The following is a 27,692-nucleotide window of genomic DNA, read 5'->3' as shown; positions in this document are numbered from 1 at the left end:
AGAAATGTAGTAGGAGGGAAAGGAAATGAATAGATCAATTGTATAGGAAACAATGATAGAAGAACTAAAGGAAATAGACATAGAGAGATAGAAAGAGAGGTGGAGAAGTCAGGGGCACTAGTATGCCGAGGCAAGACATTGTAAAGTTGTTGTTTTTTTAATTGAAAATAAAAGCTTTCTGTTTTACCCAAAAAAAAAAATGAAGACAATGTGTGCACTAATAGCACTATACCACTATATTATATTTTTATACTTTGTTCTTCAATTAATCACACTCCATTCTTCAATAGCTAAAGATCAAAGCATTATTGTGGATTTTCAAACTTCAGAGTTCAGTGTATTGATTCAAGAAATAGTGGAGTATTTTTGTTTGTTCTATTTTCATAATTCAAGTCTTACAACAAGCATACTCGAACAGAAAATTTAATTTCATATCAAGCTATCCGTTCTTGAACCAGGTTCTATCATTCTATCTTTTTATTATTTTCTCATCTAAAATTTAATATTTTGCTATTTATTCTATCTTTTTATTATTTTCTCATTTAAAATTTAATATTTTGCTATTTAGTGCATTTTTAGATTATTTATTAGAAGATAAATATGTCAAATAGAAAGTGTGAATCTGGTTATGAAAAACTCAAGAAAAAAAGAAGAATTCAAAATCTAATACAATCTCAAAAAGGTGCTCTTGACAAATTTTTATTGAATAACAAAAAATTTGAATCAGAAAATTTGGGAGAGTGTTCTCTAGATTAGCAAGTTAGTAATTCGGTTGAGTTAGATAATTCTAAAATTAATAATATTCAAGTAAAAAAAGAACAAGTAAGTGACAAGTCGAAAATAGATCCTCAAAATAATACATTGATGCTTATGAATGAAATAAACAATTCAACTCCTATAAATATATATGATCCTAGTCAATGGACTAATGTAGATACAAAGTTGAGAGATCTATTAGTAGAAAAGGGGTCGATTAGAATAATTGACATAAATTTTCCGAATGATACATTTTCAAGACATTTTTCTACTACACATTATATTCAAAAATTGGTGAATGGTGAAAGACATGATAGAAGATGGTTAGTTTATTCTAAAGACTTAGATAAAGTATTTTATTTTTGTTGTAAGTTGTTTAGTTTGAGTTACGGAACTTGTAGTAGTAAACTAGCTAGTGAAGGTAGTAATGATTGGAGAAATATTAGTACTAAGTTCAAAACTCATGAAATAACAAATGAACATATTATTAACATGGATGCATGAATTGATTTAGAAATAAAACTGCAAAAAGATAAAACAATCGATAAAGATGTTCAAGAACAAATCAATAGAGATAAAGAGCATTGAAAAAATATATTGTCAAGAATTATTACCGTGATCAAAACTCTTGGAAAAAATAATTTAGCATTTAGAGGAAAAAATGAAAAGATATATCAAGAGAATAATGAAATTTTTTAAGTTTAATTGAAATGCTTGCAGAATTTGACCCCGTCATGCAAGAACATATTCGACGAATTAAACATGATGAAATTCATAGTCATTACCTTGGGCATAGAATACAAAATGAATTGATAAACTTATTGACAAGTGAAATTAAGAATAAAATTATAGAAAAAATTATAGAAGCAAAATGTTTCTCTATCATACTTGATTGCACTCCAGATACAAGTCATCAAGAACAAATGTCTTTTATACTGCGGAGTGTGGATATTTCGACAACTCCAATAAAAATTAATGAATATTTTTTTAGAATTTTTAAAAGTAGATGATACAAGAGGAAAAGGTCTTTTTGAAGTTATTATAGATGAAATAAAAAATATTGGACTTGATATTGAAAATTTAAGAGGGCAAGGATATGATAATGGGTCAAATATGAAGAAAAAACATCAAGGAGTGCAAAAAAGACTTATTGATGTAAATCTTAGATCATTTTATACACCATGTGGTTCTCATAATCTAAATTTGTTACTTTGTGATATGGCTAATTCTTGTACAAAAGGTATATCATTTTTTGGAGTGGTACAACGTATATATTCACTATTTTCATCTTCTATTAAGCGATGGAAAGTATTAAAGGATAGTGTACCTAGTCTAACTCTTAAATCATTGTCACAAACTCGTTGGGAAAGTCGTATTGAAAGTATTAAAGCAATAAGATTTTAAACTCCATAAATAGGAGATGCTTTACTGAAATTAGTAGAAATTAGTGATGATCCAAAAACTAAAAGTGAAGCTAATTCCTTAGTAACATATGAACTCGAAAATTTTAAATTTTTATTGGGTATGACTATTTGGTATGATATATTATTTGTTGTTAATTCAGTTAGCAAAAGTATGCAGTCAAAAGACATACATATTGATGTTGCCATAGATCAATTAAAAGATTTGATTTCTTTTTTTAACAAATATAGAGAAGAAAGATTTGTAACTGCTATGATTTCTGCCAAGGAAATTGCATTTGAAATGAATATCGAACCCGAATTTCGTAAGAAACGTGTGATATCTAGGAAGAAAAAATTTGATGAGAATGTTGATAATGAAATCTTAAAGTCTCTTGAAGAGTCCTTTATAGTTGATTACTTTTTATACATAGTAGACAAGGCTATTTTTTCACTTCAAAATAGATTTGAACAATTGAAGCATATGAAAATATTTTTGGTTTTCTATTTAGTGGTAAAAAAACAAGATCACTAAATGATGAAAATTTAAAAACACATTGCCTTAATTTTGATTTTTTCTTAAAGCATAATAATCAATCCGATATTGATGGTTTAGATTTATTTTCTGAGTTGAAAGTATTAAGAGAAATAGTACAAGTAGAAGATAATAGTTTAATCGATATACTCAATCAAATAAAGAGACTTGATTCTTTTCTAAATGCCTATATTGCTTATAGAATAATGTTAACAATTCCAGTTACCGTTGCTTCAGCGGAAAAAAAATTTTCAAAATTAAAATTGATAAAATCTTACCTAAGATCAACAATGTCTCAAGAGAGATTAAATGTGTTAGCTATATTGTCAATTGAGAAAGACTTATTAGGAGAAATTGATTATAAGAAAATTATTAGTAACTTTGCATCTAAAAAAACTAGAAAATTTGACTTCAAATAATGAAAAAAAAATTAAAACATTAAGGCCCCTCATTAAAATTTGGTTTTAGGCCCCAAAATACGTCGGGCCGCCCCTGCTCGAGACACTTTATAACGGTGAATTTCTAGTTATCACACGCATTTAGTTAGGTTGGCTTTCTTCAAAAACCTTGTTTTTTTAAATTTATGTTTGTGTGTATTATATATTAGCACATATGTTTATCAGTCCATGCAAAAATCTTAGTTATGCTTACTTGTACACAAACACTAGTACAGCTCAAAATTTCTCCCATTAATTCTCTCCATAGTTAAATGAAAATTCTTAGAGTAAAACTACTAAAATATATTATTAGAAACGCTCCAAAAAGAAAACAAAGTCCGACCTACCGGATTCGAACCAGTGACCTAAGGATTAGCTGTGGGCTATTCACCCGACTACAGTCCTCCGCTCTACCAACTGAGCTAAGGTCGGTTTGATTGTAACACACACTAATATTATAATATCATTATTCATATCAAGTTAAATTTAACTCTTCTCAAGTAATTTTTTTTGTTTTGTTTCTCACCCGGTGTCAAGTTAATATTTTTTAATGGTTTCCTACTTGGTGTAAGATATTCGCATTGAAACCCTATTAATATGAATTCACATTTCATAATATACATAAAAGAAAAAAAAGTATTCCTTATCAAGATTTTTTTCATTCTTAAGGTTCGAGCTCGAGACTTCTAATTAAGGGCAAGATTCTATCCCGTTATAATCGTTGGACATATCTCAAGTTAATTTCCAATTTACATTTTATTGTAAGGGGAAGAGTAGGACTAAATAATACTTTGGCATTTAGTTACACTTAATTGCCTTTCACATCATTCATTTGTTTTTCGAATTTTAAGGGAAAAATTCTAAACTAAGATATCTTCATTTACAACCGTAACTTAATTCTCAAAGTAATTCATTTAGCTATCAGCATGTGTTATAGATTATAGGTAAAATATTATTTTCTATGTTTCAAATTAGATGAGGTACTTTCTTTTTTATTTTGTTCCAAAATAAATATCATATTTTTAAATTTGGAAATAATTCAACTTTAAACTCTTTATTTTATCAATTTTATCCTTAATGAGAAATTTTTATAACCACACAAATATCATGACCCCATAAAACTTTTACCCCTTAAATTTTTAATACCACAAGTTTCAAAAGTCTTTTTTTTCTTAAATTTTATGCCGAATCAAACTAAGTCATCTAAACTGAAACGAAACGGAAGAAGTATGAAATTGGTCAATATCGTCATTCTTTTAGCTGAGAAGGCTTGATGTGGAATTGAAATTAAGAGTATGCCTTAATTTCAACTAATTGGTATTCACAAAATAATCTATTAAATTCAGAAAAAATGATGTTTAATAAATATTAGTTTAAATATAAGCATCTACTTCCGACCTTTGAACTCGAGAGATGAGCTATACTATTTATACAAAATTAACAAGCAATTGACGTCCATAACACGATTCGTACTATCTCTCCCTCTTAGTTTCCTTAATTCTCCATCCGCGTACTGTCGGCAGATTTCGCCATAGATTCAGCACTCAATTCTTCACACTCAGTACTGCACATTTGAATCTCCACAGCATTCTCTATTTCTCAGATCTCAACAAAAATGCGGAGGTAAATTTCACCTAATTCCATACATAAATCTCTTATATTCACAAAAAAAACTGCTGATTTAGTAACGTTTTGGATCTGATGGTTATGGCGGATTTTTGTTCACAGGCCAGGGCATCGGCAACCGCTGAAGCAACAATTAGGAGGCGTTAAGGCTATGTTCGCGAGGCTTTCGATTGCTGTAATCGTACTCGTGATCTGTATGCTCATGCTTATAACGACGATGTCGAGTAGTAACAGTAACGGTCCTTCAGCTGAGGTATTGCTTTAAGATGTTCGTAAATGTAGCTATTGTTTGAAATTTTAACGTTTTTCGTTTATTTCGAGTGATGAATTTGCTTGGCTTGCTCTTGTAGTTTTATTTTTTGTCGCTTAATTTTGTTAGATATGCGGTGATTTAGCTAGAAATTACTCTAATTTGCTTTTGTAATTAGTTTATGATTTAAGTTATGTGCACCAGCAGTGTAAATAATATTTACATAATCCGTCACTTGTAAAGTAAGTGTAGGCAACTCTATTTAATAACTTGATTGGTAATCTTTATAAATGGTATGTAACTTGCTATAAATGGTTAAATTGCATTGATGGTGTAAAAAATACATTACATTGTCAATGCATAAAAATTGAATCCTTAGTTTTTCTAGGGATTCTACAGTCGATTAGTGTTACAGTTGTCATTTTTAATAGGGTTTAAGTTATATACAACAAGTTTTTTTATGCTATTAGTGAATTTTAACTTGTGATAGTAGATTAGTTATCATTTTTACTAGATTACCAATTAATGTTTATCAAGTGATTACCTAATAAGTAAACTTGAATAATTATTTGCATAGAACTTAAACTCTTTTTAATATTCTTTTTTTTTTGGTTCAATTTAATTTTATGTTTTTGTTTTTTCTTAATAAATTCATCTTGACCTTGTTCAACAAGTATGTAATATCTAAAGGCCTTGCGATGGTTTTATCTTTGTAATGCTCTTTCTCTAAATTTATTATCTATATATTTCACATTCTTGTGAAATTTTTTGCAGCAGATAGCTCTTAATCACCTTTCCTAATACGTTATATGCACCTTTTTGGAGAAAATTTAATACTGAAGTACGTGAGGATAATTCTATGAGGTTAACTTGGTCATGTACTCTCATAATCGATCTATCTGCTTCAAATATGGATTTGTCATTAATCAAAGTAGATGTCCCTTGTTAGGGTCAATAAGACTAGGGTATAGACGTATAGTCTGATCATTTGAAGTCATAGGCAGTAGAAGGATGTAGAGACAAGAAATATGTTCTTATTAAATGAGGCGAGGATTCTTGATTCATAGAATTGGCCATGCTTGCGTAGTCCCAAAAGATGAGCCTGTACACTAGCATATAGTAACACATACTACCTAATATGTAATACTTGCATGAGTTGAGCCATTTCTTAATCTTTGTATGTTAATGCTTAATCTTGTGTCATCATGGAATCTGAACTCGCAGTTCACTTTTCATCAGTTGATTATTATGGTATGTATTTATATGTTTTGCCCTATCTGAGCAGATCGATGCGGAGACACTCTGGGGAACTGCAGATTCTAAGGGTTGGAGGCCGTCATCTGCTCCTCGATCAGATTGGCCTCGTATGCAATTTTACTTATCGATGTCCTAAACCAATTTAAAATGAACGTAGTAGTTACAATCTCTAAATCTTCAATGCTGTAGCTTTATGTCAATGTTTCTGCATCTTTTCTCTTCTTTTGCAGCTCCTCCAAGTGAAAGCAATGGCTATTTACGGGTTCGATGTAATGGTGGTCTGAACCAACAACGTAGTGCGGTGTGTAACTGATCCTTGGTGTGAGGTTTATGAATATTTTCTTCCTATAATCTGTTTACCAGAGTAAATTCCTTGTGTCCTTTTGTTGTTGTTTTTATCAAAGAACATCGATTTCAGAAGTAGGTAACATAGTTAGTCAAACAGCATCAACTTCCGGAAGTAGAGCTAGATAGGAAAGGTTTCCTCATCTTATTGGAAGGATGTGCAAAGAAGCTAATGCAAGAAAAGTATATTCAGATATGTAGTTGGAATATAAGCTTGTGGACAGAAAAGTCAATAAAATTCTGATGTTTAAGCAAACAATTCACATATCTAGGCTTAGTGTTCTAGTAAAGTGGCATGGTAGATGAAAATGTAATACTGAGAATTTAAATAGGAGTGATAAAATAAGTTGAGTGATATGTGATAGATACCTAACAATGATTAGACCGAAGTGGTGGTGAAGTCGCGATGATTTCTTGTGTTGACCGCTTCTCATTGCTAATGTGAGTTCACCATGGATTCACGTCAGATTCCATTGACAACTGCATCTGTATGTTAGGGCCCTCATTAAGTGCAATAGATCTGTGATACCGTCCAAACAAGTATTTGTTCTTTTATTCTTAAATAAGGTGTTAAATAGATTCACAATGTTCTATGTGAGGTCAATAAAATATAGTGAAAGGGTCTGAAATGCAAGTGCTATTGAATGGTTGTGGGACCAGTAGTGTTATATAGGAGTGCTCGTTGGCCTAGCTCAAGATGTCCGCAAGATAAATTTTGTTAAAATGCAGTTGTTAAGTGGATTCACAGTCATAGAAGATTGCACAAGATCAGAAATGATCAGTCCGACTGAAGGTGAAAATACCAGAATAATATGTCGTAAGGTCGCCTGAAATAGTTTGACCATATCCTCTGTGCACTTCCAGATGCACTGATCATTTACAATCTCATGATTGAAGGTGATAAAAGAGGATGACATAGACCTAAATCCATGTGAAGGTAGATTATCTAAAAGGACTTGGAGTAGTCTCTCGTAATCAATGCATGTTTAGCTAAGAACGGACATAATGCAAACAAAAGTTTACATAGGTAAGGATGAAGACTTTTTGTTGTTGTTGTTGTTGCACTTATATTATGTGTGATGTTTGTTAAGGTCCGTCTATTTTGGCTAGACATATGTATGTCTTTGTACTGATACATGTGAGATTTAGAGAACCTGTAATTTTTAAAAACTCCTGATTCGTCTTAAAAGACAATTATTTTGTATTTTAATGAATTGAACCTGGCCAGAATGAGAATTCATATAGTTGATCTAGCTAATTTGGGATTGACATGCAACTGATTGTTGATTGATTGGTATCTCTTTTTTCATCATTTATGTTGCATAAATTGCTTATACTCAACGTAACAAATACTTGTGACTTTATAGATCTGTAATGCAGTTCTTGCTGCAAGAATTATGAATGCTACACTGGTGCTACCTGAGTTGGATGCAAATTCCTTCTGGCACGATGATAGGTACTTATTTCCTCGAGTTTCCTAATTCTTCTACCATTTAGAACATGTATCAAGATCGAAATTTTTATTTGAGTATGTTGCTTAAATTTTCTGCACTATAATGGCATTGGTTCTAAGTATGTCTCAATAAGATGCACAGTATTATTCCAAATCTATCAGAAAAAGTAGAAAACAGGCTGGCCAATATGAAGTTACATTTTACCTGTCAAAAGAAAGTAGAAAGCAGTTTATCTAATACTCTTGAAATAATTCTGTACCTTAATTGCACGTGGGAAATCATTTTGAGCGTGATATTTGTGCTCTCTCTGTTTACTTTTTTTAATTCTTGAAATGATAACCATTTCAAGAAATTTTTAAGAAGAAAAGGGAATCTTTATGCATATAGAAGTATACGTACTAGTCATGCACCCATTTGTTGGTGGATTTTCTCTGATAGAGATGGCCTTCACAAATTAAAGGACATCTAAGAGTTAGAAACAGTTTGAAGTTTAGTAACTCAATTTGAATCATGGGCATCAAGACTCTTAGTTTTCTTTACTTAATGTTTATGAATTTTATTTGTTATGCTGCTGATGTTATTACTGGATATGTTACCGAGTGATTTTGCTATTCTTGTTTCTGGTGCTGCTCTACAAAAGGTTTACTAGAAAATAGGACTAAACTCAGCTAAGAAATCCTATGGCCTTATGGTGTTTACAGCGAGAAGTTTGAGACTGTTGCATCAATGTCTTTATAGCTCAAGGAGGAAGCTTGCCCTTGAATTTGGTATTGATGTATTTTAGACAGTCCCTCAAAGTTTTTGGTGGAGTTAGTTTGTTACCATTCACATAGTCCCCAAGCTTCCTGTTGATTGATTTATATTCCTCACAATATTTTTAGTAGATTGAGTTTTTACCATTAACTAAGTCATAATATGTTACTTTATTTCTATTAATGTTCAGTGGATTTCAAGGTATCTATGATGTTGAACATTTTATCAAGACATTGAAGTATGATGTAAGAATAGTGGAAAGCATTCCAGAAATTCGGAAAAATGGGAAGGTCAAGAAGATAAAAGCAAAACAGGTATATATTGCGCAAGCAGAGTTTGATAATGTTCTTCTTGAGGTTCTCATGGACTTAAAATGAAAGCATTTTTATTCCAGATTCGACCACCTAGAGATGCTCCTATCAGTTGGTATACAACAGAGGCTCTAAAGACGATGAAGGAACATGGTGCCATTTATCTTACTCCTTTTTCACATCGACTGGCAGAAGAGATTGATAATCCTGAGTACCAGCGGTTGAGATGTCGAGTTAATTATCATGCTCTTCAATTTAAGCCTCATATTATGGAGTTAAGCAACTCAATAGTCAATAAACTTCGTACGCAAGGCCACTTTATGACGATACACCTTCGTTTTGAGATGGATATGCTAGCATTTGCTGGGTAAGTTATTCATTGCTGCGTGCACCCAAGTAGATTAAAGGTTAAAGCTCAAGTGGTGCTTTAGTACCCCATCCTCTGTCCTTTCCTTGCGTGGCCCAGAGGAAAACTGAAACAGTGTCATAAGCTTCAAATCTCTTTTCTCTTTCTCACTTTGTTTCTTTTCCTGTTCCTTTTGTGGCCAGGAAAGTTTATGAGCTGATTACAAAAGTAATTGCTCTATTCCATTGTTATCCTTAGCCCATGAAGTACTTCCAGTTGGTGTCTAGTAGTGTAGACCAAAAGTCTGTTTTTTTAGCATGAGTTTGAGATCTGTTTAACCTTGGACTTATTTCTGCAGGTGCTTTGACATATTTTTTCCTGAAGAGCAAAAGATTTTGAAGAAGTATAGGCAGGAAAATTTTGCAGAAAAAAGACTTGTTTACGATGAAAGAAGGGCGATTGGGAAATGTCCACTAACTCCAGAAGAGGTAATCTTGTAGATACTTGTACACAATGTGTGGATCTTCTTCAAAATTACAATTTTCCTGCTATAATTTTTTGATTTAAAGCCATCTTAAAATGGGTGAATATGTATCATTTGGATGAGAGTAGAGGTTAAAGATTTTTAAAGGTTGCTCTAATGCTTTCTGATAACAATAGTCTGTATCTTAAGTAGACTCTGCTTTTCCGAGAAAATAACTTGGCATTTAAGGAAGTGTATCTATGTAAAGAGGAACTCTGGAAATCACTATAGAAGTTTAGAGCCCGTTTGGATTAGCTGATTGTAAATAGCTGATAAGCTTGTAGTGCTGAAATTTTTTTTCAAATGCTGAAACTGATTTTTAAAATAAGCATTTACGTGTTTGGATAGAAGTGCTGAAACTGATAATAAGCAGTTGATGTGTTTGATTAAAAAATGCTGATAAGCTATTCTTTTGTTAAAATGACTAAAATACCCTTGAATCTTTTTCAAAAGATTATAAATTAAAAATTTCTTTGTAAAGAAAAGAATTAATAACGAATTTGGAATGAAGAGAAAGTTAAGAAATTTATTTTGGGAAAAGTATTTTGTGAATTAGAAAATATTATTAAGGATAAACTAGTAAAAGTGTTGGTCAAACTAAAAGTGCTTATAAGTTGAAAAGCCATAAGTTGGGGGTGACCGGCTTATGAATTATGACTGATTTTAGCTTATAAGCACTTGGCTTATAAGCACTTTGAGTGTTTACCAAACGCGTAGATAAGCCAAAAGGTGCTTATAAGCCAGTTTGACCAGCTTATAAGCTTAGCCAAACACCCTCTTAGTCATTGGAACTTGATATCATTTAATACCACCTTCAACGAACTCCTTTTGGAACACAATGGGAAGGTGCAAAAATAGACGGGCAGAGAGTTTGTAAATTCCTTGTGATTCTTTATGATGATATTTGTATTAATCCCATTTTTTGAAATTTTAAGAAGCAATGACAGAGCAAGGTGAGGATATTCAGGGTATGAGAAGATGCTGTCGTTTAGTTTCCTCCCAATGACTTGAATGAGTTTGTGAAACAGAATTGTCTTTCTCTTGTTTGATGAAGCTCAACTTTAACTTTACTTAACATGCGCGCCAGTGTTCACAGTAGAAAGGCGTTCAAACAATAGGGAATTCAATAATTCTTTGTTAATTATTTAAGTAAAAACGTGGATACTTTGTATTGTTAACTGGAAATTGTTATTCAGGTATTGATATTTTCCGTTTTAATTTGGCAGGTGGGTCTTATTTTACGTGCAATGGGTTTTGACAACTCTACCAGGATATACCTTGCTGCAGGCGAGCTTTTTGGTGGTGAACGATTCATGAAACCTTTCCGGTCCATGTTCCCACGCTTGGAGAACCATAGTACAGTGGACACCACGGGTGAGCTAGGTAAGAACACAAGGGGCTTGTTAGGCTCAGCTGTGGATTATATGGTCTGTCTTCTCTCTGATATTTTCATGCCAACTTATGATGGTCCAAGCAATTTTGCGAACAATCTCCTTGGTCACCGGCTATACTATGGTTTTCGCACAACAATCCGACCTGATAGGAAAGCGCTGGCCCCTATCTTTATCGGTCGTGAAAAGGGTCATACAGCAGGTTTTGAGGAAGCAGTTAGGCGTGCCATGTTAAAGACAAACTTTGGTGGACCTCATAAGCGGATCTCACCTGAATCATTTTATACTAATTCTTGGCCTGAGTGCTTTTGTCAAAAATCAGCTGTAAATCCTGCTGATAAATGTCCACCAGATGATATTCAAGATATCTTAGAAAGTCAACTGGAGAATGAAGGAATCAGTGACTTCGACGCAAGCAGATCAAATTTAACGTCAGCTGTGGATAAATAGATGTTCTGTGTGAAACTTCTGGGGTGATATTTTTGGATTTTGAAATGATGCCGCACCATGAGGTCAAATGGAAGAAATGAGCCTGGGTTTTGTTATCTATAGGTTGGCATTAAAGGTATCACTTATCTCAAATCATTCTTATCGATCTATTGTGATGTTATACTTGTACATTTTTGTTGACCACCTGACAACAATAAATGTAGCTGCCAATGGGTTGAGTGGGAGGTTAGGTTTACAGGAATTAGATGTATGGAGAATATGGTCGATTGGTATTTGAGATTGGCGTTTGAATTACTTTTCCGACACGAGAGAATCCAGAAAGTATTTATATGTAGGACCAAGGGACTGAATTGGCACCTTCTTTAAGCAGTATCAAGGAGTCATTTGCCAAGCCACTCGATGCTGGTGTTATCGAAATCTGCACATTTTATTTTGCTCACTTTTTCAGGTTCTCTTTTGGTGTCCGAGGATGCCTACTTCATCACAAGAATCATTGTTGTATCTGATTTGATATCTTTTCCAGATAAGAAAATAGATTATTCCCTACATTTCATCATGTGTTTAATATCAGACTACTACTACTGGTTTCGGGTATCCGCAGTTATACATTAGATTTGTTATTTCAGGTCTTACTGCTGGTATTTAACCCCTCTTTTTTTTGATAACCGTGGTGTCCGGGCCAGCTTGTGCGCACCTCGACTAATTCCACGGGGTACTTGCCACCTCCCACCAGCAATAGGTGCCGGGTAACTCTATCCACCAAGGTTCGGATAGATGGGAAGAAATCAGTAAGTGTTTTTTGCCTCCACTGGAATTTGAACCTGAGACCTCATGGTTCTACCCACTTCATTGACCATTGGGTGCCGCTGGTATTTAACGTTAATTGGAAGGTGTTATTCATATACCAACAAAGGAAAACGTAACTAGAAAGTATTGAGCAATTCTACTTGGTCTCCATTTTCTTTCAAATTAAGCATCACTTCGTACATTCTGGGGGAAGGGTTTGAAATCTATTGGTGTCTTTGCAGTAATTATAAGTCATATATTTGCGTCTAATGTCTTTATATGATTTTTCTTGACCAGAAGTTAGTTTCCAAAGTTGCTTAGAATTCCACCAGAACTTGGTAGAATTACAGTTCAAACTATAATTAGAAAATGGGCAACCTTCAATAGTAAAGCCTTGGAATTGAGCTGTGAATGGAGAATTAGACCAATTGATTTTGGCACTTCCATTTTCAGTTGCCCAAGTTTCTCCATTCCATATTGTAGCCTCTGATTGCATTGGTTGTGTAGGGTATCCAACTCCTCTATGGGATTTGTTCTTGTAAACCCTAATGGGTACTTCGTCTACGAAAAATCTGTAATAAACAAATTAATTAGACCATAATCATGTCTTAAATAGCTAAATGAAAACACCATATGACCATCGAGAGGTATGGTAGGATGGTTGACATCCCTCGACTCTGTGCCAGAGGTCTCAGTTTCAATCCTAGGAATAAAAAACATTTCACTAGGAAAAAAATTATGTCTTGCTTTATTCTTAAAGAAATATAGGAAAAAGTCTCAGATACAACATTAAGGGTCAATGTAAAGTTGTCTTTGTGTGACCTATAGGTTACGGGTTTGAGCCGTGGTAGCAACCACTAATTTATGCATTAGGGTAGGTTGTTTATATCACACCCCTTGGGGTGCGGCTCTTTCCAGAATCCTGCCTTGATACGGGATGCTTTGTCCACCAGGCTGCCCCTTTTACAATATCAAGGGTCAGAAAAGATTATGAAGCAGTAGCTTCTACGATGAAGCCGAGCCAATACGATAGGCGAGTGAAGGAAAGAGCGAAAGCTAAGAATATGAATATTAACCTTCCTTAGTGGGCCTATTTGATGAGAAATAAATTAATCGGACCAGTAAATTACAGATACTAGATGGTTAAACCGAAAGAAGAAGAAAAAGAACCATATGATTCTATAGAACATAAATAAACTTACACAATTTGATGTGAGTTCCATAGGATTGAGTACTCATGAAAGTTGGCGGTTGGATCGAACCAAAGCTGAATCCTTTGCTCTCTGTCACCAATACCATTTGCAAATACGTTTGTTTGCAATGTGTATGGTTTTCCTTCTCTATTACCTAAAAACTCGAAATCTAATTCATCATGTTGGCTTCTATGTGAAATCAGCTGCCAAAAGGTTAAAATAACAGTTTTAAAAAAGAGAGAAATAAAAATACAACTTATAAACTAGTTTAATCAACTAGTTTCTTCCAACAAACAGATATTAATTTAGTTGCTTAAGATAAAATTCATTAACTTCAAAATCTACAGAAAAAAATAAATCCCTCGACTATAAATATTTATGTTTTTAATATAATGAAATATTCATAAAACATGGACAAAGTAACAACAAACAACAATTAGGTCATCAATCCCAAACAAGTTGGCGTCAGCTATATGAATCTTCACGGTCTATGTAGCTCACTTTAAGAGTCCATTTTAGTCAATAGCTATAAAAAAATATTTTTTCAACACTAAAAGTTTTGTGTTTTATTAGTACATAAATCTCTCACAAGGTTAAAAGACGTAAACGTACATGATTAAAACTTAACCTCAACTAATTAATATCACCTATATAAATTTATTTCCTTCTCATTGTGCGCTATTTAGACACCAGGTTTGTGTGAATTCTAAGAGATAAATATTCATAAAAACTTATGGTTGAAAAAGTAATTTGTATAACTTGTGAGAATTAAGTGAAAAATTAAGTGTATGCTCTTACATAGAAGGACGTCACTACTCCAGCTGAGTCTTTGCTGGGTAGCTTTATTTTCATTTTGAAGGATCCCGAGCCATAACTTAGTTTGGACTGAATTCCAGATCCTGCAGATTGTATTTTAAAAATAGTTATTTTGATATTTAGGATTCTAAGAATAAAAACTGCAAAAAAAAAAATAATTAAAAAAAAAAATACAAAAGGAATATCACCAGAAAAATTATTAAGGGATAGCTGAATTTCTTCTCCATTTCTAAAGGGCTTCACATTTTTGTCCCCCCAAGAAATCCTGTAATTTTTATCAAATGGTAAAGCTTGACCTTCAAAAACTCTACTTAATACCAAAAGAACACTTAGTAGAAGGAAATCCATTCAGTAATTACCAAAGTTTCACCAAAACTGATCCCTTTTTAAGAAAATAAAATCTAATTCTCTAAGATATTAACAAGGTTGTTACTTTTTTCCCTTTAAATTGGATTGAATGAGTAAGTGAAGAACTTAAAGTAGATTAAATTGAATTAGATCAATAAATATGCCTTCAATTCATCCAAGTTAGTTTTGTGCTCAAGTGAAGTAACTGTTGACAATAAAAATAAAAATAAAAAGCTTAAGGGCCCCGGGGGGGGGGGGGGATTTTTAAATAACTGATGTGTCAAAAGGCAAAATCAATAGTATTCTCTAAATTTATAAATAAATCATATTCTCATTCTCAAGTTACAATTTTTTCGAAGATGTACTTCCTTAAGCTTATAGCACATCAAAATTTGAAAAAAAAAACAAAAATATGGGTGTTAATACTGAGAGATTGTAGTAATACACTCAATCTCCCCTACATCACACCCCCTTCCCTTTCCTTCTGTGTGTATGTTGTATGCCCCAAAATAATCATAAATTTCAGAAAAAATATATATATCAAGTTTGTTCGTAGAATAAAATGTATGCCTCACAGCCAAGAACTTCTTCCAAAGAGACCTCGCGAACATAAGCATCGCTTGCATAATACCATACAAAATCTTCCGCGGTGTTCTTGTCTTTCCCAGTGATCTTAGGAGCTCCTCTAACATAAGCAACATAATGACCTCCCCTCATCGTCCCTGAGTGTTCGACTACACCAATAAGGCGGTATTTGTATATCTCCTTCTGCAGGCACCTGAAACGGCATTAAGTTATCGTCAAGCCATTTCAGCACAGAAATTCCTTTTTGCAGAAACTCTTAGAAAGATGACATATTGCATGTGAATTGAACATATGACCATTTTATGGAAGTATATTTGCTATTGATGACATACTATATAAAGGTTCAAGCTAACATGCTGCGAAGCTGTATTGAGAAGCAAATATAAGCGAGCACCACATGCACTAAAATATCCCCTTACTTGGAGGCGGATCCAGGATTTTAAAATTATGGGTTCCTACAACGACCTCAAGTTAATATACAATAATAACAGGGTTAATAGTCAAATATTTATCAGTATTTGGTAGACTTCTTAATACATATATATGGTTTGGAGAAAAGTAACTGGGTTCACGTAAACCCATAAATTCCCTTTAAATCCGCCCTTGTCGCCATACTTGGTCCTAAGAATAAACTGCAGTCTTGTCAACTTTTACCTTCTTTCTCCAATACTATGATTTTTGCCACTTCCTACTCCATACTTTTTTCAGTTAGTCTTGCACTATTTCGTATCAAATTCATTACGAAAGCAAGCTAGAGAATGTTGCTCTAATATAGTATCTTCTAGTTCACAGTATGATATGATCATTACGACATAGAAAACGCAAGAAGTTTGCTTAATTAACTACCAGAGAGAATGTTGGATTATTAATGAACTTAAACCCAAAGGGGTTGGCTCAAAGGTGAAGGATTAGACAGTAAGGCAGAGGTCTTTGACAAAATCCCAATTTATTAACCCGCAAATGATGTCTAATCCTTGACTTTTAATAGGTAAGAAGTATGCATTATACTATCTAATGATGTCTAGAAGCTTTTTAAACAAAATGCCTTCTAGCTTGTCATCTGAGCTTCCTAATATGGACTCCAAAGCTTTTGACTGATATTTGTTGGGTTTTTTCCTTGAAATATGATTTAAATTATTAGAATCTCAATCTAATTAACAATGATGGATACTCAAAAGTCCAGAGATAATAAAATGTCAACCAACACACGAATCTTAGTCTAATGAACAAGGGATACTCAAAAGCCCAGAGATAACATAAAGTCCAAATGAAAGAGAATCAACACACCTGGTTTTAATATATGGTTTGAGATCAATGGTATCCCTAAAATTTACATGGCCACTCAGCTTACTTAGGCGCCCTCGAGCATCTTGACTGAACCTCTTCAGGTGAATTGTCAAAATAGGAGGGACCTTATCAATTAGGATCCTTTTCATTGCATCTCTCTCAACTTTAACACATTTAACATCTGTCGCCTCAGTCTCACTTTCTTCAGATTCAGAATTAGCAGAAATCAATGGAGCTTCCAGCAGTTGAACGTCATTGCTCTTAAAGTCACTATTCACTTGACTATTAGCTTCACCCTGATTTTCCTGTGTGCCGTTTTCTGATAGCCAAGAGGCTGAATCTTGCTCAACTCGAGGACTGGTTCCCTTTTGGGACAACAACCTGTCGTCAAAAATTTCTCCTGAAGAAGATGCACCATTTGGATTTTGGTCCTCGTGTCCATTCATCATATTATGCGATCTAGGCTTCGCCAATTTATTCTTAAATCTCATCCTCTTTTCTTTCAGAACTTTTGTGCAATTTTCACATTTCCAAGCATGTTCAGTTTTGGAAAGAAGCTCGGGCTTTGTAAAATAAGCCAAACAACTCTCCACTGACACTGGAGCATCTCTATTATCAACCTCTTCCGGATCAGACTCGCCGCTACCATTGGCCTGAGAAGCAGCAGCACTACACAAAGGCTGTTCAGAAGGTTGTGCGTCAGAATCAGGTTCATTAAATAAGTCTCCAAAACCATTGAAGTCCAATGAATCCGGTTCACAAACAGCAGCAGCTGAGGATACCTCGCAACCTCCTTTTAACATGTCACCAGCAGTTGAGGTTACTTCTTTGTAAGGAAGTAACAGAACCTCGGAATCTTGCAACCGTAGAGGGGTTTCATCTTCCGACAGCTTCGTATATGAATCTGTTCCAAGATTTGAATCCATAGAGCAAATCTGGCTGCAGAATGCTGAGCTATGCTCAACATTTATAGCATCTATCGTTCCAGATTCTTTAACCAGTAACTTTTTACTGAATTCAGAAGCTATATCGCAGTCTGGTGATTTGGATTGTCCTTGATCATTCAAGCACATTAAATCATTAGGAGAACAAGCGCTGTCTATACATGTCAACTTCATCTCTGTATCAGTATGCAGATTATTCTGCAAAGCGTCAACAGGTTGAACAGAATTTTCAGTTTCAGAAACCTGATCAGTCAGCATGCGATCAACTCGTGAAAGCGTGTCATCACCATTTGGCAGTGTATCCTGATCAAGATAATCCAACCATGTGAAATTGTCCACTGAAGCCAACTGCCTACACACGCCCTCGCAATTTTGTGCATTATCAGACTTAGGAGAGGAACATAAGTTCTGTGAAGTTAATCCCATATTTTCAGCCATAACACGAGCATCAATGGAATCTTGCAATACATCAGCAGAAGGAACTGCCATTCCTTGAGAGACAGATTTCTCCTCATCTCCTTGGGCACTTTGAGCATTAAGAGGAGCTGCATCTCTGCTAACTTTAGGGCGAACTTCTACACTTCTCATAGGAGGTTTTGATTTTTTGGCACGGAATACTGATTTAGCTCCTTTAGCTGGAGGTTTTTTAGTTGGAACGGGCAATGAGAGATCCAAGAATGGTTCATGCACTACTGACGTGTGCCCACACTCCAGACAACTAACGGTGCTTGAGAGTCGACCACCAAAGATGTTATCAACAAAAGTTGGACATGCACTTAGGGATTTGCCACCATCCTGAGAAGATTTGATTTGTTTTCTGGCGGTCAATTCCTCAGTACACAGACGATCAAGTAAACAACGAAGCAATTCGTGACTGTCCTGCTGTTGGTATCCTCGAAATTGTGGAGCCTTTGCACAGATTGAACCAAAGAAAGCTTTTGGATTTACAGTTTTTTTCAAGGCACCTTCATTGCTTGTCTCAGAAAAGAGCTTCTTCAGAGCAGCAGTAATAGGACCAGCAAATCCATCAAACTTAAGGAAGTAATCCTGTAGTCTATTCATTGCCAGTAGGTTCTGCATTATTGAATTGAAAAAACATGTGTTCCCTAAATTAACCAGTCCCCTAACTATATAACCACTTTTTCCATCAGCATCAAGTGAAGCAGAAGCTTCTGATTTGATCCCGGTAGTGATACTCCCACTCCCAAACCAAACAGCCTCCACATCAATAGTCGGCCTTTCTAACGGCCGCTTTTTAATCATCTTGACAATGTCCTGAAATACATCTTTCTGTTCACTGTCATTCTCTACTTTCTTAGCATGAATCAGTGTATTACACGGAAAACACCAGCGCAGTTGAGGATTTTCAAACTGTACAGCAAGAGGGTGATGGTACTGTCTTGCATGCCGAACTGCATGGCTCTGAGGTGTAGTAGGGAACCCAGCACCTCCACACGAGAAATGGCCGCATACTATACAGACCCAAATGGCTTTAGACCTTTGCTCACCTCCCTTTGTTTTTCCATGTTTGCCTTTCGTCTTACTAGCTCGTCTATCAGCTACTCCTTCCCTGCACTCCTCACACCGAACAGGTTCCGAAGACTCAAGTTTAGCGGAGACTTTCTCCACATCAATAACCTTCTCGACATGTGGACATACATTTCTATCGTTTACAACAACTGCAACATCAGGAGTATCAATATTCTGACTGCCCCTTTGATCAATAGGATTTGCTGATGCTAAGGGATTCCGATTCTCCTTGATACCACTTCTCGCTTTTTTCTTAGCCTTTTTCCCCATTATTCCCTAAACACGACCACAAACATCAAAATGGATTTAACTTGTACATACTAACAGTGCAAATTATTTCTACACTATTTATATAATTTAACTGGTTGTAGAAGGTTAGTTAGAACATAGCACCCAAGGGTAAGGCCTAGTGATCAATGAAGTGGAAGGAGAACTATGACGTCTAGGGTTCAACCGTTCAAGTCCCAACTGAGGCAAAATATACTAGGTACTTTCTTCCATCAGCCCAAGCCTTGATGGACAGAGTTATTTGGTGCTTGTGCTGGTAGGAGGTAACAGGTACCCAGTGAAATAATCGAGGTGCATGCAAGCTAGCATGGACACCACCGATATAAAAAAGGTTAGCTACAACATTTTTAGGCTACAAATATGTACTTATCGTAGAAATTTACTTGTGATTCGCTTTTCCATGACCTGATAATATAAGTATTTTTTAAATCAAATGGAAACACGCAGAAGTACAATGTTATAATTAACGCAGTAATTAAAAAAGAAATTAGCTTTTGCATTGAAGAGGGGGGATAAAGGTTGGAGTTTAAGCTATATAAACCGTCAAAGTAAAGAACTTTTTACACTAACATGTCACTAAGGATATCTTAAGCCTTCTTAAGATAAGACAGTTTAACCTGCCTTACACTGAAAGTGTATATAACGTAAACTAGGTTTGCAAGTCTACTAAACATTTTGAATTTCATTCTAATTAATATCATCATCTAGTAATTATAAAATACCAGAAAAAATGTCTCCCCAATACGACAAATCTAACCATATACAGTAAAATATAAACAACTAAAAGAATGTTTGGTTTAATTCTTTCAGGTATATATCCATGAATTGTAGTTCAAAGGGTATGTAGATACAAGTTAAAGAGAAGGGATTTTACAGAGATTTACCAGAAACTATGGTGAAAAAAGGCAGAGAAATTACTCCTTACTGTCTCTGTGTGTGTGTGTGTGAGAGAGAGAGAGAGAAGAGAAGGGGTGGGGTGGGGGTGGGGTGGGGGGGGGGGGGTCTACCTCTCTCTATGGTGAGAGAGGGTGCCAAAGGGGAATTGTGTTTCTGTTTGAGGGGGGTAAAATCTCCGAGTGGGCAGTGGGGCAAATTCAAAAACCTCAATAGGCCAAGCCCTACAAGCATCACCGTCTTTGGGCCAAAATCTCAATAATCGTCCACCCAACATTTTAAATTTAAAATAACCATAATTTATAGTTAAAATAGCACGGTATAATATATATTATATATATAATTATTTATAATTAGTATATAATCTATTTATATAAATATTAAAAATAAATGACAAATTCGGCTTACTATTTATATAAAAATTTCTTATTTATATATTCACAATTTGATGTTTCAATAAATTAATAATGCGACACATAGTCTTTATTATATATGCATATTGCAAAAGAGATTAATTTATGTGTATCGAGAGTGTTAAATTTTTTTACATTATCGCGTCATTCAAAAGAAACTATAATTTCGTAAATAAGACATTTTTCCTGCTATAATAAGTAAAAGAAGCCGGATAGCGTCAAAAAATTTAAATTCCGTATGGGTATTTGTCACAACCTAAGTCTATGGCACGTATTATCCGCTTTGGACCTAGGTCCGCACAGATTTATCTTTCGAGCTGCGTCACATCGAGCCCCAAAAGTGCGTATACCATGTCAACTTGTGTTGCCTTATAAACCTCTTCACTTTCCTCTCTCATTCTGATATGAGATTTGCCTAAGGTGACATGTGCACATGTTCTTCAAAAATTTGCCAACCTAGAAGCCTATCCTGCTTGATCCGCCCTTGTCAACCCGCCTTCCATCATGGGTGTCACATTATCCCCCTCTTGGGACTCATCCTCGGTGAGGTTTGTCCTACCACCGTACTGAGGGATAATCGGCTCTGATACCATATTTGTCACGACCCAAGTCCATTACACATATCGTTCGATTTGGTCCTAGGCCCGCACGGATTTGTCTTTCAAGCTACGCCCACATCGAGCTCCAAAAGCATGTATACCATATTGTGTTGTGCCTTATAAAGCTCTCCATTTTCCTCTCTCATTCTGATGTAGAATTTGTCTAAGGCGACATGTACATCTTTTTCAGCAGCTTATCAGCGTATAAGTTTGTTAGTCCTACTTGACCCTTCCATCATGGGCGTCACAGTATTAGCCAAAATCATTTCAAAAAATAAACTTGGTAACTCAAGAATTTCATAAGAAGACCTATTCGTTTATGTGCCACGTTTCGCACCATATGTTTTATTTCATCTTCTAGTGAGTTAGCCTAAGTTCATTATGTGCGTGATGTCGAGAACATGACACCTTAAATAAATGTAACGACCCGTTCGGTCATTTTGAGTATTATAACCCCGTTCCCTAATTTACTGCTCAATTTATACTTTACAGTTATTTTATGACTTACCGGGTTAGTTGGTTCGGGCCCGAAAGGAATTGGAGTGAAACGAGACACTTAATTGAAAATTTAAGTTAGAAAAGTTGACCGAATGTGGACTTATATGTAAACAACCTCGGATTCGAATTCTGATAATTTCAATAGCTCCGTATGGTGATTTTAGACTTGGGAGCGTGTCCGAAAAATTATTTGGAGATCGGTAGAGGAATTAGGCTTGAAATGGCGAAAGTCAAATTTTGGGAAGTTTGACCGGGGGTTGACTTTTTGATACCGGAGTCGAAATTCGATTCTGAAAATTTGAATACCTATGTTATGTTATTTATGACTTGTGTGCAAAATTTGAGGTCAATCGGGTGTGATTTGATAGGTTTCGGCGTCGTTTGTAGAAATTGAAAGTTTCAAAGTTCATTAGGCTATGTGTGATTCGTGTTTTTAGCGTTGTTTGAGGTGATTTGAGGGTTCGACTAAGTTCGTATGATGTTTTAGGACTTGTTGGTGTATTTGGTTGAGGTCCCGAGGGCCTCGGGTGAGTTTCAGATGGTTAACGGATTAAAAATTAAACTACAACAGCTGCTGCAATTTTCTTCTGCCAGAAATCGAGCCAAGATCTGAGCCCAGAATCGAGCCAAAAAATCAAGCCCATAGTCGAGGGTCACGATCGAGCCCAGGGTCGAGGGTCACGATCGAAGCCAGGGTCGAGGGCCACGATCGAAGCCAGGGTCGAGGGCCATGATCGAGGGTCAGAATCGGGGCCCAGGATCGAGGACCACGATCGAAGGCCAAGGTCGAGGCAGGACCGAGGCTGTCTGGGTAGTATTATAAAGTAGGGTACTTCGTCCCATTCACCATTTTTGACGAATTGGAGCTTGAGGAGAAGCGATTTTTGATAGATTTTCAAGGAATACTTGAGGTAAGTCCCTTGTGATCATTTCTACTCCATAATATTGAATTATCATCGAATAATCCAACTAGATTACATATTTTTGAGGTGTAAATCGGAGATTTGAACTTAGAAATTTGGAAATAAGATTTGATGATTTGGAGGTCGAGGTGAGGTCGGATTTTGGTAAAATTAGTATGGGTAGACGCGTGGTGGAATGGACTTTCGGATTTTGTAACTTTTGTCGGGTTCCGAGACATAGGCCTCACGAGCGATTTTTGAGCTAAATTTCGGATTTTTATGGAAAACTTGCATTTTCTTATGGAATTAATTCCAATAAATTTTATTGACTGAAATGAATTATTTATGGCTAGATTCGAGGCGTTTGGAGGCCAATTCACGAGGAAAAGACATTGCAGAATAAGAATTTCTCGACTTGAGATAAATAACAATTTTAAATCTAGTCTTGAGGGTATGAAACCCCAAATTTTTGTATCATGTGATTAATTTGGAGGTGACACACATGCTAGGTGACGGGCATGTGGGCGTGCACTGAGGGAATTGTGACTTGGTCCGTCCCGTGAAACTGTAAAGTTGAATATCTTGTTGTTAACTATATTCTCTCTATGTGTTGTGGAAATTTGACTGTAAGTCATGTTATAAACCATGTTTAGGCTATATATTGGTACTGCTGGGATCCACAGAGGTCGTGTACATATTGAATTATCTACTAAATTGTTGTTTGGTACTCAACCATAGTTTACTTGTTTATTTTATCTCAGTCTCTATCGTTCATTATTGATGCATCATATCATTGTTGTTTGGGTTGATTTTATGATTATTGAGAGCCCGAGAGACTGGAGAGATTTATGACTGAGTGAGGTCGAGGGCCTGATTGTGAGATATTGATACTATAGCACGTGAGTTGTCCGTGCAACACGTGAGTTGGCCGTGCGGATCTAGATATTGATACTATAGCACGTGAGTTGTCCGTGCAACACGTGAGTTGGCCGTGCGGATCTAGATATTGATACTATGGCATGTGAGTTGTTTGTACAACACATGAGTTGGCCGTGCAGATTATAACGCTTTGGTTGTAGGAGCCCCTCCAGAGTTTGTACACCCCTAGTGAGTGCGAGTACTCATTGAGTGTGACTGCTGAGGGCTGGGAGCCTAGTGAGTGATTGTTGTCCTGAGAGGTTGTACTTGCTTTTTCATTTGTTGTTGCACTTAGTTGCTATATGTCATTATTGTGAAATTTTCTGAAAGATTTTATATCCGGAATACATGAACTTGAATTGTATAGAATTGATTTGACTTAAAATGTTGGATTTGAAAATATGTCTATTCTTTGCTGGAATTACTGAAAATGTACTATAACTATGTAGCTCGTCACTATCTTCAGTTCCTTATTTATTATTGTTATTTGCTGAGTTGGTTGTACTCATACTACACCCTGCACTTCGTGTGCAGATCCAGATGTTCCCGGACATGGCGGGTGTTGATTCTTTCGTACAGTTGACTTTTCGGAGATTCAGAGGTAGCTGCCATGTTTCGCAGACCTTGCCTCTCCTTCCCTATCTCTTATTTACTATATTTGGTCTTAGACTATTATAGACCATATTTTTCAGACTTGTATTCATACTAGATGCTCATGTACTCAGTGACACCAGGTTTTGGGAATATATTTTATCGAGTATTTATGGGATTTTCACTTAAGCTTGAATTATGATGTTTTCCGTATTTAAAAGAAATTGTGGTTTATTAAGATTGTCGGCTTGCCTAGTATCGAGATAGGCGCCATCACGACAAGTTAGGATTTTGGGTCGTGACAAGTTGGTATCAGAGCCTAGGTTACATAGGTATCACGAGTCATGAGAAGGTTTTAGTAGAGTCTTGCGAATCGGTACAGAGACGTCTGTACTTATCTTCGAGAGGCTGCAGAACCCTTAGGAAAACTTCACTTTCTTGTATTATGTCGTGCGAATTTGTTGATTCCGGAAACTAAATTTCTGTTATTCTATTCTCTCACAGATGGTGAGGACACATACTATCGGATCGGACGGTCAGCCACCAGTGCCACCAGTTAGGGCCACGAGAGGCCGGGGCCGTGGTAGAGGCCGGGGGCCGAGGTAGAGGTCGAGGTATAGCTCGTGCAGCAGTTGGAACAGTACATGTAGTACCACCAGTTGCTCCAGCTCAGGAGCAGATTCCGGATACATTTGAGCCGGCGGGACCAGCTCAGGCACCAGTTGTGCCCATTGAGATTCCAGGCCTTCAGGAGACTTTGGCCCAGATATTAACAGTTTGCAATGGTCTTGCTTAGGTTGTTTCAGCTCAGGACGCACCTCCCACTTCTCAGTCCGGGGGAGGTACTCATACCCCTGCTGCCCGTACTCCAGACCAGGTAGTACAAGGACTTCAGATATCGGGGGCACTACTAGACTAGCCGGTTGCAGCTGCTCAGGCCCCGATAGTTCCTTTTATGGCAGATAATGAGCAGAGGAGACTTGAGAGATTTGAGAGGCTTCGACCTCCACCATTTAGCGGTAAGGAGTCAGGGGATGCTCAGGGTTTTCTGGATAAGTGTCAACGGATGCTTCGGACAACGGGTATTCTGGAGACTAGTGGGGTCGCGTTCACTCCTTTTCAGTTTTCTGGGGATGCCTTCAGATGGTGGGAGGCTTATAAGAGGCGCAAGCCAGTTGGTGCAGTACCACTTACATGACAGGAATTCTCCATTCTCTTTTTGGAGAAGTTCGTGATGCAGTCTCGCAGAGAGGAGTTGCGCACACAGTTTGAGCAGTTACGTCAAGATGGCATGTCTGTGACGCAATACGAGATGAGATTTTCTGAGTGGGCTCGTCACGCAGTCTGGTTAGTTCCCACTGATAGGGAGAGGATTAGGAGGTTCATTGATGACCTCACATATCAGCTGCGGTTACTCATGACTAGAGAGAGAGTATCTGGTGCTACCTTTGATGAGGTAGTTGACATTGCTCGGCAGATAGAGATGGTTCGTAGCCAGGAACGTGGAGAGAGGGAGGCTAAAAGGCCTCGTGGTCCAGGTGATTTCAGCGGTGTTCCTTCATGGGGTCAGTTTTACCGTTGTAGGGGTCGTTCTTACAGACATGCTCAGACGGTTCGTCCAGATCATCGTGGTGCATCAGCTAGCCACGGTCCTTAGAGTGCTCACTCAAGCCAGTCCTCATTCAGTGCACTACCAGCGCAGAGTTCTCATCATGCCTCGTCCGCACAGGTTTCTACAAGTAATTCCTCAGGATATCAGGCGCAACAGTTCCGTCAGAGGAGGGGTTGTTTCGAGTGCGGAGAATTTGGTCATTTCAAGAGAGAGTGTCCTAGGCTGTTGAGTGGGGCTCCACAGCAGAGTCCTCGACTGACGGCACCAGCACCAGCAGTTCCACCACCCGCCCAGCCAGCTCGGGGTGGGGGTCAGGCAACTAGGGGTCGCCCAAGAGGGAGAGGCCGATCAGGTGGCAGTCATGCCCGATTCTATGCTTTTCCTGCCATGCAAGATGTTGTTGCCTCATATGCAGCGATCACATATATTGTTTCAGTGTGCCACAGTGAGACTTCTATATTATTTGACCCTGGTTCCACTTATTCATATGTATCATCGTATTTTCTCATTATCTGGATATGCACTGTGAGTCCTTAGTTTCACCTGTTTGTGTATCTACACCGGTGGGTGATGTTATTACTATGGACCGTGTGTATCGGTCGTGTGTGGTAACTATTGGAGAACTGGAGACTAGAGTTGATCTCTTATTACCCGGTATGGTAGATTTCGATGTAATCCTGAGTATGGATTGGCTGTCTCCATGTCATGTTATTCTGGACTGTCACGCAAAAACCGTGACGTTGACGATGCCGGGGTTGCCAAAGGTTGCATGGAGAGGTTCTCTAGATTTTGTTCCTAGCAGGGTAATTTCTTATTTGAAGGCCCAACGTATGGTTGGAAAGGGATTTTTGTCATATTTGACCTTTGTGAGAGATGTTGATGTTGATACTCCTATTATTGATTCAGTACTAGACGTGCGAGACTTTCCGGATGTATTTCCTACAAACCTGACGGGTATGCCACCCGACAAGAAAATTGATTTTGGTATTGACTTGGTGCCGGGCACTTAGCCTATTTCTATTCCTCCGTTATGGAACCAACTGAGTTAAAAGAATTGAAAGAGCAACCTCAGGAACTCCTTGAAAAGGGGTTTATTAGGCCTATTATGTCACCTTGGGGTGCACCAGTTCTGTTTGTGAAAAAGAAAGATGGTACTATGCGAATGTGCATAGATTATAGGTAGTTGAACAAAGTTAAAATCAAGAATAAATATCCTTTGCCGCGTATTGATGACTTATTTGACCAGCTTTAGGGAGCGAGGGTGTTCTCCAAAATTGATTTGAGATCTGGGTATCACTAGTTGAAAATTCGAGATTCGGATATTCTAAAGACTGCATTTAGAATTCGTTATGGACACTATGAATTTCTTGTGATGTCTTCTGGGCTAACCAATGCCCAGAAGCATTTATACACTTGATGAATAGTGTATTCCATCCATATCTTGATTCATTTGTTGTAGTATTTATTGATAATATCCTGGTGTACTCACGTAGCCAGGAGGAGTATGCACAACACTTGGGTATTGTATTACAGAGGCTGAGAGAGGAGAGACTTTATGCCAAATTCTCTAAGTGTGAGTTCTAGCTTAGTTCAGTGGCATTCTTGGGACATATAGTGTCCAGTGAAGGAATTAAGGTGGATCCGACGAAAATAG

The 27,692-nt window shown here is 36.6% G+C and overlaps 3 protein-coding genes and 1 non-coding gene across 4 annotated transcripts; 1 reads left to right on the top strand and 3 right to left on the bottom strand.

Annotated features, from left to right (window-relative positions):
• Nucleotides 1–3,465: 3,465 nt before the first annotated feature.
• On the bottom strand, nucleotides 3,466–3,560 carry TRNAY-GUA (transfer RNA tyrosine (anticodon GUA)). Its single transcript has 2 exons — nucleotides 3,524–3,560; nucleotides 3,466–3,501 (listed from the first exon to the last, which is right to left on the bottom strand). It is a non-coding gene; the product is annotated as a tRNA-Tyr (tRNA).
• An 887-nt stretch (nucleotides 3,561–4,447) lies between these two features.
• Nucleotides 4,448–12,454, top strand: LOC107824151 (O-fucosyltransferase 1). Its single transcript, XM_016650888.2, has 9 exons — nucleotides 4,448–4,751; nucleotides 4,857–5,007; nucleotides 6,290–6,368; nucleotides 6,492–6,562; nucleotides 7,974–8,062; nucleotides 9,004–9,127; nucleotides 9,208–9,491; nucleotides 9,829–9,958; nucleotides 11,220–12,454. The coding sequence occupies exons 1-9, from the start codon at nucleotides 4,744–4,746 to the stop codon at nucleotides 11,832–11,834; spliced, it is 1,551 nt and encodes a 516-aa protein (XP_016506374.1). The 5' UTR covers nucleotides 4,448–4,743; the 3' UTR covers nucleotides 11,835–12,454.
• A 21-nt stretch (nucleotides 12,455–12,475) lies between these two features.
• LOC107824147 (xyloglucan endotransglucosylase/hydrolase protein 2-like) lies at nucleotides 12,476–14,977 on the bottom strand. Its single transcript, XM_016650884.2, has 4 exons — nucleotides 14,818–14,977; nucleotides 14,612–14,712; nucleotides 13,823–14,016; nucleotides 12,476–13,192 (listed from the first exon to the last, which is right to left on the bottom strand). The coding sequence occupies exons 1-4, from the start codon at nucleotides 14,975–14,977 to the stop codon at nucleotides 12,811–12,813; spliced, it is 837 nt and encodes a 278-aa protein (XP_016506370.1). The 3' UTR covers nucleotides 12,476–12,810.
• Nucleotides 14,978–15,255: 278 nt separating this feature from the next.
• LOC107824150 (ubiquitin carboxyl-terminal hydrolase 2-like) lies at nucleotides 15,256–20,702 on the bottom strand. Its single transcript, XM_016650887.2, has 3 exons — nucleotides 20,496–20,702; nucleotides 16,850–19,599; nucleotides 15,256–15,755 (listed from the first exon to the last, which is right to left on the bottom strand). Exons 2-3 carry the CDS (start codon nucleotides 19,591–19,593, stop codon nucleotides 15,518–15,520), a joined length of 2,982 nt encoding a protein of 993 aa, XP_016506373.1. The 5' UTR covers nucleotides 19,594–19,599; nucleotides 20,496–20,702; the 3' UTR covers nucleotides 15,256–15,517.
• Nucleotides 20,703–27,692: the final 6,990 nt, after the last annotated feature.

Source organism: Nicotiana tabacum, chromosome 13 (assembly GCF_000715075.1).
Source record: "Nicotiana tabacum cultivar K326 chromosome 13, ASM71507v2, whole genome shotgun sequence".
In the NCBI taxonomy this organism is placed as follows: domain Eukaryota; kingdom Viridiplantae; phylum Streptophyta; class Magnoliopsida; order Solanales; family Solanaceae; genus Nicotiana; species Nicotiana tabacum.
Note: the sequence above shows the minus strand (reverse complement) of the source record. Positions and strands in the feature narration are given on the sequence as shown.

Coding starts and splice junctions, on each gene's coding strand:
- LOC107824151 (XM_016650888.2), top strand. Junction 9,492..9,828: donor GATATGCTAGCATTTGCTGG/GTAAGTTATTCA, acceptor TTATTTCTGCAG/GTGCTTTGACATATTTTTTC. Junction 9,959..11,219: donor GTCCACTAACTCCAGAAGAG/GTAATCTTGTAG, acceptor TTAATTTGGCAG/GTGGGTCTTATTTTACGTGC.
- LOC107824147 (XM_016650884.2), bottom strand. CDS start 14,977: ATGGATTTCCTTCTACTAAGTGTTCTTTTGGTATTAAGTAGAGTTTTT. Junction 14,713..14,817: donor ATCCCTTAATAATTTTTCTG/GTGATATTCCTT, acceptor TACAATCTGCAG/GATCTGGAATTCAGTCCAAA. Junction 14,017..14,611: donor GAGTAGTGACGTCCTTCTAT/GTAAGAGCATAC, acceptor ACCTTTTGGCAG/CTGATTTCACATAGAAGCCA.
- LOC107824150 (XM_016650887.2), bottom strand. CDS start 19,593: ATGGGGAAAAAGGCTAAGAAAAAAGCGAGAAGTGGTATCAAGGAGAAT. Junction 15,756..16,849: donor AAACCATATATTAAAACCAG/GTGTGTTGATTC, acceptor ATGCCGTTTCAG/GTGCCTGCAGAAGGAGATAT.